The sequence below is a fragment of the Microcaecilia unicolor genome, chromosome 7 (assembly GCF_901765095.1).
Source record: "Microcaecilia unicolor chromosome 7, aMicUni1.1, whole genome shotgun sequence".
Classification (NCBI taxonomy): Eukaryota; Metazoa; Chordata; class Amphibia; order Gymnophiona; family Siphonopidae; genus Microcaecilia; species Microcaecilia unicolor.
The window spans coordinates 228,398,100-228,414,717 of record NC_044037.1 but is presented as its reverse complement, the minus strand read 5'-3'; the positions used below and the strand labels follow the sequence as shown (position 1 = coordinate 228,414,717).

At 47.5% G+C, this 16,618-nt stretch overlaps 1 protein-coding gene across 2 annotated transcripts in view; it reads right to left on the bottom strand.

Annotated features, from left to right (window-relative positions):
* Positions 1–16,618, bottom strand: part of TLK1 (tousled like kinase 1) — a 342,919-nt gene that overhangs the window by 108,972 nt on the left and 217,329 nt on the right. For both annotated transcript variants that reach the window (XM_030209141.1, XM_030209140.1), the window contains exons 9-10: positions 9,306–9,416; positions 9,047–9,183 (exon numbers count right to left, since the gene is read on the bottom strand). In XM_030209141.1, coding sequence (XP_030065001.1) covers positions 9,047–9,183; positions 9,306–9,416 — 248 coding nt within the window. The remainder of the gene's footprint in view (positions 1–9,046; positions 9,184–9,305; positions 9,417–16,618) is intronic.

Below are 16,618 nucleotides of genomic sequence, written 5' to 3'. Positions count from 1 at the left end.
TATAAAACAGGATTAAAATAGGGTCCTTTTTGGACTCTTCATGTAGGCTTCCACTTATTAAATCAGATCTAACATTAAGATGTATACATTCATACATACATGTCATAATTAGTAATAATTTGGACACAGTAAGTAAAATCTGTACTATGCTGAATCTCTATTCTATAAAAGTTTTCCGAACATATATCCACATTTGAGCAGACTGCAAGTATACCCATCAAATTTGAGAAAAAAGGTTCTATAGAAAGGCATCTTCCTGAAACAGCAGCAGATTGCAAAACAAGGTGCTCTTGTTGAAGACAGGAAAGGAAGCTTGGTGGATCGGCAGTGCACTGCATCATTCGAAATATGAAGAGAGCTGGATTTATGAAGCTACACATTGAGCTGTGGCAGCTGGAGCGGTTGCGATAGCGTTTTTTTTTTTTTTTTTTTTTTTTTTGCCAGCTAAGTATAATTTCTCCATTTTTGGGTATGCCTCCTGATTTTTGCGAATTGGAATTTGAACTGGGGGATAGTTGATAAAGCACCTTTACTCTGGTAGCTTGTGCTACCTTAAAATCAAGGTTTGTTTGTTTGTTTTTTAATCAATGTTTTTTTTCCCCCCCTGTGATAGTAGAACCGATAATAGAAATGGGACACCTGATGGAGTAGAGGGTTACATATTCAGTAAGAATTCCACTACTGGGAGGATTGAGGTTCCTTTTGTTCAACTCATTATATGCACAGCACTGAGACTGAATGATTGAATAGAACAAACTGTAAAGCGAATGCTACATACCTGTAGAAGGTATTCTCCGAGGACAGCAGGCTGATTGTTCTCACTGATGGGGTGACGTCCACGGCAGCCCCTCCAATCGGAAACTTCACTAGCAAAGTCCTTTGCTAGCCCTCGCGCGCCCGCGCGCACCGCGCATGCGCGGGCCGTCTTCCCGCCCGAAAACCGGCTCGAGCCGGCCAGTCCAGTATGTAGCAAGACAATACACTTCAAGGGAAGACACAACTCCAAAGGGGAGGCGGGCGGGTTTGTGAGAACAATCAGCCTGCTGTCCTCGGAGAATACCTTCTACAGGTATGTAGCATTCGCTTTCTCCGAGGACAAGCAGGCTGCTTGTTCTCACTGATGGGGTATCCCTAGCCCCCAGGCTCACTCAAAACAACAACATTGGTCAATTGGGCCTCGCAACGGCGAGGAAATAACTGAGATTGACCTAAAAAATTACCAACTAACTGAGAGTGTAGCCTGGAACAGAACAAACAGGGCCCTCGGGGGGTGGAGTTGGATCCTAAAGCCCAACAGGTTCTGAAGAACTGACTGCCCGAACCGACTGTCGCGTCGGGTATCCTGCTGCAGGCAGTAATGAGATGTGAATGTGTGGACAGATGACCACGTCGCAGCTTTGCAAATTTCTTCAATGGAGGCTGACTTCAAGTGGGCTACCGACGCCGCCATGGCTCTAACATTATGAGCCGTGACATGACCCTCAAGAGCCAGCCCCGCCTGGGCGTAAGTGAAGGAAATGCAATCTGCTAGCCAATTGGATATGGTGCGTTTCCCTACAGCCACTCCCCTCCTATTGGGATCAAAAGAAACAAACAATTGGGCGGACTGTCTGTTGGGCTGTGTCCGCTCCAGGTAGAAGGCCAATGCTCTCTTGCAGTCCAAAGTGTGCAGCTGACGTTCAGCAGGGCAGGAATGAGGACGGGGAAAAAATGTTGGCAAGACAATTGACTGGTTCAGATGGAACTCCGACACGACCTTTGGCAGAAACTTAGGGTGAGTGCGGAGGACTACTCTGTTGTGATGAAATTTGGTGTAAGGGGCCTGGGCTACCAGGGCCTGAAGCTCACTGACCCTACGAGCCGAAGTAACTGCCACCAAGAAAATGACCTTCCAGGTCAAGTATTTCGGATGGCAGGAATTCAGTGGCTCGAAAGGAGGTTTCATCAGCTGGGTGAGAACGACATTGAGATCCCATGACACTGTAGGAGGCTTGACAGGGGGCTTTGACAAAAGCAAACCTCTCATGAAGCGAACAACTAAAGGCTGTCCTGAGATCGGCTTACCTTCCACTTGGTAATGGTATGCACTGATTGCACTAAGGTGAACCCTTACGGAGTTAGTCTTAAGACCAGACTCAGACAAGTGCAGAAGGTATTCAAGCAGGGTCTGTGTAGGACAAGAGCGAGGATCTAGGGCCTTGCTGTCACACCAGACGGCAAACCTCCTCCAATGAAAGAAGTTACTTCTCTTGGTGGAGTCTTTTCTGGAAGCAAGCAAGATACGGGAGACACCCTCTGGCAGACCCAAAGAGGCAAAATCTACGCCCTCAACATCCAGGCCGTGAGGAGCCAGAGACTGGAGGTTGGGATGCAGAAGGGCCCCTTCGTCCTGCGTGATGAGGGTCGGGAAAACACTCCCATCTCCACGGTTCTTCGGAGGATAACTCCAGAAGAAGAGGGAACCAGATCTGACGCGGCCAAAAAGGAGCGATCAGAATCATGGTGCCTCGGTCTTGCTGAGTTTCAACAAAGTCTTCCCCACCAGAGGGATGGGAGGATAAGCATACAGCAGTCCCTCCCCCAATCCAGGAGGAAGGCATCCGACGCCAGTCTGCCGTGGGCCTGAAGTCTGGAACAGAACTGAGGGACCTTGTGGTTACTTGAGATGCGAAGAGATCCACCAGGGGGGTGCCCCACGCCTGGAAGATCTGTCGCACCAACACTGGAATGAGCGACCACTCGTGATGGTTGCATAATCCTGCTCAACCTGTCGGCCAGACTGTTGTTTACGCCTGCCAGATATGTGGCTTGGAGCACCATGCCTTGACGGCGAGCCCAGAGCCACATGCTGACGGCTTCCTGACACAGGGGGAGAGATCCGGTGCCCCCCTGCTTGTTGACATAGTACATGGCAACCTGATTGTCTGTCTGAATTTGGATAATTTGGTGGGACAGCCGATCTCTGAAAAGCCTTCAGAGCGTTCCAGATCGCTCGCAACTCCAGAAGATTGATCTGTAGATCGCTTTCTTGGAGGGACCACCTTCCTTGGGTGTGAAGCCCATCGACATGAGCTCCCCATCCCAGGAGAGACGCATCCGTGGTCAGCACTTTTGTGGCTGAGGAATTTGGAAGGGACGTCCCAGAGTCAAATTGGAGCAAATCGTCCACCAATACAGGGAATTCGAGAAAACTCGTGGACAGGTGGATCACGTCCTCTAGTCCCCCAGCGGCCTGATACCACTGGGAGGCTAGGGTCCATTGAGCAGATCTCATGTGAAGGCGGGCCATGGGAGTCACATGAACTGTGGAGGCCATGTGGCCCAACAATCTCAACATCTGCCGAGCTGTGATCTGCTGGGACGCTCGCACCCGCGAGACGAGGGACAACAAGTTGTTGGCCCTCGCCTCTGGGAGATAGGCGCGAGCCGTCCGAGAATCCAGCAGGGCTCCGATGAATTCGAGTTTCTGCACTGGGAGAAGATGGGACTTTGGGTAATTTATCACAAACCCCAGTAGCTCCAGGAGGCGAATAGTCATCTGCATGGACTGCAGGGCTCCTGCCTCGGATGTGTTCTTCACCAGCCAATCGTCGAGATATGGGAACACGTGCACCCCCAGCCTGCGAAGCGCCGCTGCTACCACAGCTAGGCACTTTGTGAACACCCTGGGCGCGGAGGCGAGCCCAAAGGGTAGCACACAGTACTGGAAGTGGCGTGTGCCCAGCTGAAATCGCAGATACTGTCTGTGAGCTGGCAGTATCGGGATGTGTGTGTAGGCATCCTTCAAGTCCAGAGAGCATAGCCAATCGTTTTGCTGAATCATGGGGAGAAGGGTGCCCAGGGAAAGCATCCTGAACTTTTCTTTTACGAGATATTTGTTCAGGGCCCTTAGGTCTAGGATGGGACGCATCCCCCCTGTTTTCTTTTCCACAAGGAAGTACCTGGAATAGAATCCCAGCCCTTCTTGCCCGGATGGCACGGGCTCGACCGCATTGGCGCTGAGAAGGGCGGAGAGTTCCTCTGCAAGTACCTGCTTGTGCTGGAAGCTGTAGGACTGAGCTCCCGGAGGACAATTTGGAGGTTTTGAGGCCAAATTGAGGTGTATCCTTGCCGGACTATTTGGAGAACCACTGATCGGAGGTTATGAGAGGCCACCTTTGGTGAAAAGCTTTCAACCTCCCTCCGACAGGCAGGTCGCCGGCACTGACACTTGGATGTCGGCTATGCTCTGCTGGAGCCAGTCAAAAGCTCGCCCCTTGCTTTTGCTGGGGAGCCGCGGGGCCTTGCTGAGTCGCACGCTGCTGACGAGAGCGAGCGCGCTGGGGCTTAGCCTGGGCCGCAGGCTGTCGGGAAGGAGGATTGTACCTACGCTTGCCAGAAGTATAGGGAACAGTCTTCCTTCCCCCGAAAAATCGTCTACCTGTAGAGGTAGAAGCTGAAGGCTGCCGGCGGGCGAACTTGTCGAATGCAGTGTCCCGCTGGTGGAGAGACTCTACCACCTGTTCGACTTTTTCGCCAAAAATGTTATCCGCACGGCAAGGCGAGTCCGCAATCCGCTGCTGGATTCTATTCTCCAGGTCGGCGGCACGCAGCCATGAGAGCCTGCGCATCACCACACCTTGAGCAGCGGCCCTGGACGCAACATCAAAAGTGTCATAAACTCCTCTGGCCAGGAATTTTCTGCACGCCTTCAGCTGCCTGACCACCTCCTGAAAAGGCTTGGCTTGCTCAGGGGGAAGAGCATCAACCAAGCCCGCCAACTGCCGCACATTGTTCCGCATGTGTATGCTCGTGTAGAGCTGGTAGGACTGGATCTTGGACACGAGCATAGAGGAATGGTAGGCCTTCCTCCCAAAGGAGTCTAAGGTTCTAGCGTCCTTGCCCGGGGGCGCCGAAGCATGTTCCCTAGAACTCTTAGCCTTCTTTAGGGCCAAATCCACAACTCCAGAGTCATGAGGCAACTGAGTGCGCATCAGCTCTGGGTCCCCATGGATCCGGTACTGGGACTCGATCTTCTTGGGAATGTGGGGATTAGTTAATGGCTTGGTCCAGTTCGCAAGCAATGTCTTCTTCAGGACATGGTGCAAGGGAACAGTGGACGCTTCCTTAGGTGGAGAAGGATAGTCCAGGAGCTCAAACATTTCAGCCCTGGGCTCGTCCTCCACAACCACCGGGAAGGGGATGGCCGTAGACATCTCCCGGACAAAGGAAGCGAAAGACAGACTCTCGGGAGGAGAAAGCTGTCTCTCAGGAGAGGGAGTGGGATCAGACGGAAGACCCTCAGACTCCTCGTCAGAGAAATATCTGGGATCTTCCTCTTCCTCCCACGAGGCCTCACCCTCGGTGTCAGACACGAGTTCCCGGACCTGTGTCTGCAACCTCGCCCTGCTCGACTCCGTGGAACCCCGTCCACGATGGGGGCGTCGAGAGGTAGACTCCCTTGCCCGCATCGGCGAAGCTCCCTCCGCCGACGTGGTCGGGGAGCCTTCCTGGGAGGTGGCCGCGGTCAGCACCGCACGCGGTACCGACGTCGGGGACCTCAACCTGGGCGATGGGCCAGCCGGCGCCACGCTCGACGGTACCGGAGGCGCAAGCACCGCCGGTACCGGAGGGGTAGGGCGCAACAGCTCTCCCAGAATCTCTGGGAGAACGGCCCGGAGGCTCTCGTTTAGAGTGGCTGCAGAGAAAGGCTGAGAGGTCGATGCAGGCGTCGACGTCAGTACCTGTTCCGGGCGTGGAGGCTGTTCCGGGCTGTCCAGAGCGGAGCGCATCGACACCTCTTGAACAGAGGGTGAGCGGTCCTCTCGGTGCCGATGCCTGCTGGGTGCCGAATCCCTCGGCGACCCAGAGCTCTCGGTGCCGACACGGGGAGGAGACCGGTGTCGATGCTTCTTCGATTTCTTCCGAAGCATGTCACCGGAGCTCCCCGGCACCGACGAGGAGGACGTCGAATCCATCCGTCGCTTCCTCGGGGCCGAGGCTGAAGAAGGTCGATCTCGGGGGGGCTGTACCGCAGGAGCCCTCAGGGTAGGCGGAGACCCACCCGAGGGCTCACCGCCACAGCAGGGAATGGACAGCCCTCACCTGCACTCCACCCGATGCACCACCGTCCGACGACATCAGCAGACGAGGTCCTGGTACCACCGACGTCGATGCAGCTATCCGATGTCTCGGCGCCGATGCAGAGGCCCGATGCCTCGATGCACTCGATGCAGGGGCGGCCGAGGAAGATGGTCTGGACGCTGACGACGTCGATGCACTCGAAGATCCCGGTGCCGATGCCGACGAAGAGCCCGAGAACAACACGTTCCACTGGGCTAGTCTCGCTACCTGAGTCCGCCTTTGAAGCAGGGAACACAGACTGCAGTTCTGAGGGCGGTGCTCGGCCCCCAGACACTGAAGACACGACGAGTGTCGATCAGTGAGCGAGATAACCCGGGCGCACTGGGTGCACTTCTTGAAGCCGCTGGAAGGCTTCGATGTCATGGGCGGAAAAATCACGCCGGCGAAATCAAAAGCCGAAATGGCGAAATTTGAAGCACCAAAATTTAGAGGGAGAAAAATCTCGACCGAGGCCAAAAGAGGCCTACCCCGACGATGAAAGAAAACTTACCGGGGCAAAAAGCTGGAAGTACGGGGAGGATTTACACGAAACCCGGCGGGGGGTTTCCGGAGCACTTCCCGACTAAGAGAAAACTTTCCCGAAGGAAAAAAACACGCTCAAAATAAATTGGACGCGCGAGGTCGACTTTCCGGGGCTCGACACGGCGAAAACACGACCGTACCGAGTGCGGACAAAAGAAGACTGGCCGGCTCGAGCCGGTTTCGGGCGGGAAGACGGCCGCGCATGCGCGGTGCGCGCGGGCGCGCGAGGGCTAGCTAAGGGCTTTGCTAGTGAAGTTTCCGATTGGAGGGGCTGCCGTGGACGTCACCCCATCAGTGAGAACAAGCAGCCTGCTTGTCCTCGGAGAATTATTTATAACATCATCATGCTTTTTATGTCTAATATTATACCACTAACTAATTAATCTTCACAGTATCCATTCGTGCCTTTTGAAAGGATTATTTTAGGTATATACATCTGCTGAAAAACACTTTCATTTTTGTTAAGGAGCTTATATATTATACTAGCCGTTAAGCCCGTAAAAACGGGCGAGTATTGCAGCCCTCCTCTCTCTCCCCTGGCCTCACCCCGTCCACCGATCCTCCCCCCCATGTCCAGCAACCCTCCTGTCTGCCCTGCTCTCACCCCATGTCCTGCAACCATGCCCTCTCCCCCCTGCCCTCCCCCCATGTCCAGCTACCCTCCTCGCCACCGCTCCCCCCCCCGTGCCGCACCCCCTGCACTGACCTGACAGCGCCTCTCACCTCCATGTGAAAGCGCTACAGACAGCAGCAGATCGCTCTGCTGCTGCCTGCAGCGCTTCCACACTGAGGTGAGAGGCGTTGTCAGGTCAGTGCAGGGGGCCCGATACGGAGGGGGGCGGGAGCGGCGGCGGGGATGGGAGGGGGAGGAGGAGGAGGAGGGTGGAGGTTGGTTCGCACGATGTTCGTTTCCAGGACAGTACGACTCAGTCCGTTTCCCTCTCTGTTCCGCCCTCTGACGTCATGACTTCTTGACTCGAGGGTGGGACAGAGAGGGAAGTCTGTACTGTGCATTTGCAGGTGAGTCGGTCACTTGCCGTTTATATGTTTGATATTCCTTAAACCACATCCTCCTCACTCAGAAGAGTGGAACAAAGTAATCTGAGGAGCTGCAATCATAGTATGGACTGGAGAAAAGTGGTTCATTACATTAGAAGTGCTTGCTTGTGGATTGGGTGGGCCCTCAATAGGGTTTGAGGAGCTGTACACAAGACATAAGGGCACCAAAGGGCTTTTATTAAAGAATCTATGGAGAGTTACTGGTGTGGAATGATGAGAACCTTCCCTTCGTGGTAGTATAGGAGACTAAATTAGGGGTCCAATGGAGCAAGGAAGAGTAGCAAAAAATTTCTGAGGTGGCTAAAACTTCCTTGTCCATCCCACTGATGGAGGTGGGCTACAGGGTGTGTTTTGCTATGGCAAGGAATCTAGTGGCATGTCACAGGCACCATGAAAGACTACCCCTATGTCTCAGTTATCAGACGAATGGAGGATATATACAAAAACATGTACGATTACAGCTTTTAAGAATTGGGAAAGGGACAGATTTCACAAAAAGTGGAGATTATACAAGACTTGGCACAGAGAGTGGTTCCAACTAAAATAGGATAGAGCTTCCCAAAATGTGGGTTGGGAACATAAATGGGGTCATAAGACCTACCTTTGGGATCACAGCCTAGGTGGGTTCTCTGGAGTGGAGGAGTGGCCTAGTGGTTAGGGTGGTGGACTTTGGTCCTGAGGAACTGAGTTCGATTCCCACTTCAGGCACAGGCAGCTCCTTGTGACTCTGGGTAAGTCACTTAACCCTCCATTGCCCCATGTAAGCCGCATTGAGCCTGCCATGAGTGGGAAAGCGCGGGGTACAAATGTAACAACAATAAATAAATAAATATAAAGGGTTGCGCTATATGATAAAGATGGAATTGAGTCAAATAAAATAAACTTTGCACATGAAACAGATAGCAGCGTGGAATCGTTAGCATTAGTATCATAGCAATGTTATTTGAATGTTCTAATTGTGTGCTTATTAGATACTCCATCGATATTATGCTTACATTGTATTATATATATCTCTGTTATTTGAATTTCAGTGCTGTTAAATGTGTATATTTTTTATCTTGTTTCATGGTAGTCCTATTCTTAGGTCTCAATTTGCTCCTTTTAAGTTTTCCTCTTTCATTCTGTCTATGTCTTTACTTGTTCATTTTAATATTTTTATGCTGTTAACAAAATTGTACGTTTGATGTTAAACTGTATCTACTGTATATCACCTTGAGTGAATCTCTTTATGAAGGTGGTTAATAAATCCCAATAAATACAAAAATAAAGTCATTTTTGGATAACAGAATAGCAGTAAAAATTCACAACAAAGTATTTAAAAAGAAACATAGCAGTGACTAACTTGACAAGATTCTGAAATGCAAAGCCATCTGTCCACTGTTCAGTAAACGAAGCACCATGTCGAACGGTTGTGAAGTGACCCAGTCGTAATCTATCCTGCATGCTTTTTTCTCTACTGGCCAGTTTTTCCTGTGTGCTCTACAAAAACCAAAACAGTAACACATTCAACTTCATCTGACTGTTCATAATTAAACATACATAGGTACAACACAAAAAGAAATCTTAAAATATATTTTTAATATATTAATATTTTAACTCACTTTTTCTATTAGAAGTTTCTTACTCATTGAAATGCATTTATTTAACCTTTCTTTGTATTTTTCAAGTAGTTTTTGTTGTTCATCTATTTGTCTTCTAAGATCACAGTTCGTCTACAAATGATGCAAAAGAAAAATAAGAACATGTTAGCAGTATCCAATAGTACTGATAACACAATCAAAATATTAACAGTTCATTTTTTAAAAACATGCCACACTGTTATAAAAGTAGATTCAGGAAAACAGCAAAATTCCAAAGAAAAGCAATTAAGCTGGTCATGGCACAAACCTCTCAACTCAAAACATATACTTTGGAAAAAATGTTGTTTTGCCATCTGCTACAGAGAACATTCAAATTAAGCAGCAGCAACAGCAGACTACATATTTTTGAAGAAAAAAAAAGTTAGAGGATGTTAAAGCAGTACTTCAACAACTGACTCAAGAGTTGGCTACATTGAAAAGTCCTCAAATGCTTTGTCCTATCCACCTCCACACTGAGCTATAGATCAACAGACCTTACCAGTGAGGAAGCTTTCTCTGTGAACACAGGCCAACTCTTAAACTGCACAGTTTTCCAAAGAGAAATCACATTCAAATTACGGAAGGGGTACCCTGACATTTCTCTAACACCACCACAATTTCAAACTGGCACATATTCTATGTTCTATCTGCTGTAACTGAACAGAGGTTAGGTTCCCTAGGCTGTATATCATTAGAGGGGGTTGCAACCTAGTTTGTTTTTGTATTTTTTATACTTTTTAGATTTGAATTCAACCACTCATCTTTCCAAATATCATCTCAGGGGGAATTGAAAGTTCAGGTCTAGTTGATAGGTCCCTGCCCCCAAAAGTTTACAATCTAAGTTTGTAACTCACACAGTGGAAGATGAAGTGCTTTGCCCAAAGTCACAAGACATATCACTGGGATAAGGGGGACTGGAATCCCAGCCTCCCTAGTCTGTTGCTCTATTGGATTACGCCATGGACCACTTCATGAATGTTGCTCATTTGCTAGATGTCAAAAGAAACATGGCCAACCCAGTGAAGTTATATTTGCACTGCCTCAATGACTGTCATACTATATATGACAAGTAGGTTGGTGATACAAACTTCATCCTGTTACTGTCAAATCTGACAAAGCAGAACAGACAAACTGATGAAGCTTCAGCATCAGATGACAGTTCCGTTCCAGGACTCACATCCACAAAGTCCTGAGGACAACTGCACAATAGACTGACAGTTTTTTCATCACAGACCACATCATACTCACTGCACAGACATTGCCTTTAAGGTGTATACATTTACAACATATTGCCCACAAAGCATAAACTATCAAACAAAAGGTTATTAATACAATATTTCAGTGTTTTTATGAGTTAGCTTGGCACCTAGCTGCCCTTTAACCTTAGATAAAGACCATTTTAGAGCTCAATTTCATAATAGTGCCATATACCATTGGAAAGAGCCTACGGTAGCAATGCACACAGGTGCAACAGAAGTAGTAATCCAGTCTAACTTAAAATACCTCCTTATTTCAGGTACATATATATAACCAACAGCATTAACATGTGCAGGGATGTTAAAACTGAGCTCATATTTCTACTGATGTATATATTATACAAGTCTGAAAAATCCGTGTAGAAACTATACTTTCTGATTAATTCAGAAAAAAAATCTGTACTCTTGACACTTCTGCTACTATAAGTAAACAAAATACATCACAGAGTACATCACTTAAGACACAAGATATGAGGAAGAATTAGGATATTTTCCATGGTTCTCCAGTGTCGAGGAAAAATCGGTATGCTTTCCAAAAACTTTTGGGTGGAACTCTTATTTTCTCTCATTAAAAATAAGATGCATACCTCTGTAAAAACTATGCTTTCAATTTCTGCAAGAGCCTCACATATAATTTAGTTACAAAGAATCTGACAATTAAAACCTATGCAACAGTACCCAAAAGAATAGCAAGACTCCTTTCAAAATCAAGCATGCTGAGGATATAATTATCTGAGCTCCTTATAAGTTGTGCAGCTGAGAAACTCAGCTCCAACTTGCCCACATTGACAGCGCCTGTGGTTTGGCTACCAAGATTCTAGTTTCGTGCTAGCTGCTTTTTTCAGCTCTATCAGCGTCTATCTATGGCTGATGAGATTTGGGTTCTTCACCAGCTGCACTGCATAGCTCCCCCAACACTAGCTAATCCTCAACTCAAAGACTGCAAGTAACAATGTGTCTAGTAGGGCTCAAGGAAAGAAAATTCATAGATATCAATAAATATCACCTTCCAGAAGAGGTGCTGTGAAAGGACTTCCACAGAACTTCACTGCTAAGGATTTGCTGGGACACCGCTTTTAAACTTCAGGAAAAGTAGACAGAGTTAAACAGGTAACCTCAGGGACTTTATTTTAAGTTACTCTGCTCACTTATGGGCAGATAATCAAAAGCCCTGCGCTGTTCCAAACAGTGCTGTAAAAATAGCGCTGGAACAGCACGGAGAGATAATTGCATGCAAATTTAAGCACACAATTTTCTCTGATCATGGGGTAGAAGTGCGGGAGAGTTGTGCCTGAGCGTAATCCTCCCGCACTTGTCAAGCGAAACGGGGGTTGGAGGTCCGGCGGACCTTCGGTCCCTCCGACCCCACCCCCCCACACAAGTTCTCCCTTATATGGTGTGAAGCACCGCCCAGTGCATCCCAGGATGCACTGGGCAGGTCTGGGCACCACCATTTTCCAGGTGGTGCTGATGGAAGAGAAGGGAGGCCACCTCCCTCCTCTAACTGAAGGTAGGGGGGTGGGGAAGAGCCGCTAGACCACCAGGTGGGGGGGGGGGGATTCACCCATGGCCCACAAGGAACATCTGAGGGATGCTGGGGGGGGGTAGGGGGGCTGGAGACCCACCGGATTTCCAGCCCCCCCCCCCCCTGAACCTGTGTTGGGGGAACCTCCAGCGACCTGTCCCTGGGGAGGAGGGGAACGGTCAGGCCGGGGGTCCTGCAGGGGCAGTTGCATTGGGGGGGAATGGGGGCCTGCTAGCAGGCAAATGCATGATGGACAGGGCTCACCATTCCTCCCCAATGGTCTGCAAACCCTAACGCCGGCTCCAAGCTGGTGTAGGGTTTGCCACGGCCAGCGGGCCAATCTCAGGCACGCTGGTCGATGATCGTTGCGGATGAATAGGTTTAGCATGCATTTACATGCTACTTGCGCTAAGAGCCCTGTTTTGCATGTATCTGCATGCTAGTTGCGTTCAGAGCCCACGAGCGCCTTGTTTCACACACTTGAGGCCTCTGATCATGGGGCGGTAGCAAACTTCTCACGACTTATTTTCTGTCAGAATCATTATACCCACACTAGCCCACTCCTCAAGTCACTTCACTGGCTCCCTGTCCGCTTCCGCATACAGTTTAAACTTCTCGTACTGACTTTTAAATGAATCCACTCTGCAGCCCCCCATTACCTCTCCACTCTCATCTCTCCCTACATTCCTCCCCGTGAACTCCGCTCACTGGACAAATCTCTCTTGTCGTCCCCCTTCTCCTCCACTGCTAACTCCAGGCTTCGTTCCTTTTCTCTCGCAGCACCTTATGCCTGGAATAGAGTTCCTGGGCCTATACGTCTAGCTTCATCTCTACCTGTTTTCAAATCTATACTGAAAACCCACCTTTTCATATTGCTTTTAGCTCCTAGCCACTACTCAATTGCTCTCCCCCTTGCCCCTTCCTTCCTTCTCACCTTTACTTCCCTCACCCGTAACTGTCTCGTCTGTCTGTATTATTTAGATTGTAAGCTCTTTTGAGTAGGGACTGTCTCTCTTTATGTCACGTGTTCAGCGCTGCATGCGTCTGGTAGCGCTATACAAATGCTAATAATAATAATTATATATAAACAGACAAGAAAAAGGAACTTTGAGAATAAAAAACTTATTCTAGCAAACATGGTTAAAGTTGCCAAACTATAATTGGGGAGAGGCAGCATTTTAAATTTAACAAGCAGCACACAAATGTGGGATTTTAGGCAGAACTTGTATACAGGCAACAGCATTCAGAGTTCAGTGCTCTCAATGAAAACTGTAGGCTTGACATACTGCTTAGATAAAGTTGTGGCAGAACAACTTCAAATTAAAAGACTTATTTACTTTGTATCAGAATATTGACAAGTGAGGAACATTTATGTATCTCAAAATTTATCATGAATGTAACAAATCCTGTTTATAAGGTGTATGTACTCTCAGCATCAGAAATGTATTTGAAGTATCTATTACCCGTGAGACGTAAAATTCTTGGAGTCCATGAAAATAGTACATTCTAGGACACCAAAGTACAGTAACCCTAGGATTCCTGAACATTTATTGTCTTTGAGGCATTGAAGCACAACATGGTGTCCTAGAAGCACTACTAGTTCCAAGCCAAGAAACTCTCTAAACTCAGAATATATTTGAAGCAGCAATGCGAAAACGTAATCTGAAGGAATTAATACGCTTATTGGGGTAGTATGTGACTATTACATCTCTGGATAATGAAAAAACTGTTCCAAGAATCTTAATAGTATGTATGGTCATGCATATTGCATGTATCAAATGCTGTTCATAACTTCATTTAAAAAAATAGCCAATTGAGTATTGAAAATAAGAGCACCTAACAAGAACATATTTCTCTGAACACTAAATGGGGAAAATAAACAACACTTTGTGGGCCCTGCTTAAGAAATGGAATCTGGTAGATATTTGGAGGGAGAAGAGTAAAGCTTGCAGAAATTATACATACTTCTCTGCACCGAAAAATTCATACATGCTTTGTACAGTCTCCCAACTGGGGAGATGGCCTGAGTTACGGTATCAGGAGGAGGAAGAGGGGACTGAAATTACAGAAATCCTGGAGGGCAAATGTGCTACAAAATACAATGCTGGCTTAGGGAAGAATAGGCAGCCTACGTGGCATCGAATGATACTGGTAATGTTTCCGTAAATGATGTGGGACGTATGAAAAGCTTATGTGAGAGGTTTGTTCAAACAAAAGGGAGCTAGGTTAAAAAGAGAGAGAACAGCAGAGAACCTCATTAATCAGAGGAATATCAGCATTGCAAACCAAATAAACAAGAGACCCAAGAACTTATGCATTACTAAAAGAAAAACATGATCAACTAAACTTGTAAGAAATGCAGCGCTTGGAGCTCCTGCTAAGCCAGGTAAAATATTAGCTTGGAAGCTGAAGAAGCAGAGTGACTCCAGGTGGGTTCGACAACTGGAAAATCCAAAGAGTAAAGCTCTAGCAACAAATAAAGAGACTGCAGTGGAATTTAGATGGTTTTATGAATCACTGTAAAAGTCAGAAAATATGGCTTCCCAGTCCGCGATTAATGCACACTTAGAGAAATTGTCTCTACCAATTACATCAGAGAAAGGTTGACTATAGCTTAATAGGAATATACAGTCTTGGGAAGCTGAGGAAGCCATTAAGAATCAAACACCAGGAAAAGCTGCAAGGGAGGATGGATTTCCGGCAGAATTTTACAAGGGCATATTAGACTAAGTGGCTCCCTTTTTAGCCCATTTACAACAGCATCCAACAGGAAGATCCATTGCCTAGTAGTATGTATAAAGCACAAATTGTAATTCTTCTAAAACCAGGAAAGGATCCTTCTCAGTGCACCAGTTACAGGCCCATTGTACTATTAAATAATAACATGAAAAGTTTTGCCAAAATTTTAGTGACACGAAATTGTCCACTGGGATCAAACAGGCTTAGTGGAGAGGAGAGTATTGGGAGACAATATATGTAGGGCAGTTAATTTAACTGATTGGATCCTGTGAGAAAATAAAAGTGGTGTGTGTTGCAATCGATGCTGAAAAAGCATTCAATAGGGTAGAATAGGACTTTATGTTTAGTGTTATGGAAAAAAAAGGTCTGGGGGGAATTATAGTTTATGGGTATGTTCTCTTTTTATAGCTCATTCTAGCCAAATTATGGTTAATTGGGAAATATCAGAGCCCTTCTTGCTAGGCAGAGCATTAAGACAGGGTTGTCTGATGTACCCGCTCTTGTTTGCCCTAGCCACTAAACCTCTACCCACAGAACAGCCAATAGTAGCTGGAAAACTTAAACACAAAATACTATAATATACAAATGATACCTTGCTATAGCGAAGATACTTACCTGTAGCAGGTATTCTCAGAGAACAGCAGGCTTCAAATTGTCACAAGTGGGTGACGCCGATCTGCATCACCCAGTCCGGCATTTTGTCAAAGCTAAAAATAGAGCTTTGTGGAGGACAAACTGCACTCCACTGCGCATGCACGAGTGCCTTCCCGCCCGTCATGAAAACGAAGTCTCCTCAGTTTAATACTAAAGCAAAAAAAAAAAATAAAGTAAAAATAACGAAGGAGTCAACTCCAAGTGGAAGTGGGAGGGATTGTGAGAATATGAAGCCTGCTGTCCTCGGAAAATACCTGTTACAGGTAAGTTTCTTCACTTTCTCTGAGGATAAGCAGACTTCTATCTTCTCACAAGTGGAGAATCCTTAGCATCCAGGCTCACCCAAAACAACAAAATTGGTCAACTGGGCCTTGCAATGGCAAGGACATAACAGAAATTAACATTAAACTATATATAATCTGAATGAGGGTGCAGCCTGGAACTGAATAAAATGGGCCTAGGAGGGTGGAGTTAGATTCTAGACCCCAAACAGATTCTGCAACAATGACTGCCCAAACCGAATGACGCATTGGGTATCCTGCTCAAGGCAGTGGTTAGATGTGAATGTGTGGACTGAAGACCACGTCACAGCCTTGCAAAATTCTTTAATGGAAGTTGACCTTAAGTGGGCTACCAACACAGCCATGGCTCGGACATGACCCTCCAAGGCCAGCCTGGGCATGTGAAAGAAATGCAATCTGCCAGCCAAACTGAAATGGTGCATTTCCCGATGGCGACCCCCCCTATCCTGTTGGGATCAAAAGAAACAAAAAGCTGGGCAGACCTGCCTGTGGGGCCTTGTCCATTCCATATAGTAGGCTAATGTTCTCTTGCAATCCAAGGTGTATAAGCTGTTTTCACCAGGATGGGCATGCGGTCAAGGAAAGAATGTTGGCAAGACTAGCAACTGGTTCAGATGGAACTCAGACACCACCTTCAGCAGGAACATAGGGTGTGTGGAGAGGACTACTCTGTTGAGATGTAACTTAGTATAAGGTACATCCACTACTAAGGACTGAAGCTCACTGATCCTACGAGCTGAAGTAACAGCTACCAAGAAAACGACCTTCAAGGTCAAGTACTTCAGATGGCAGGGATTCAGTGGCTCAAAAGAAGTTTTC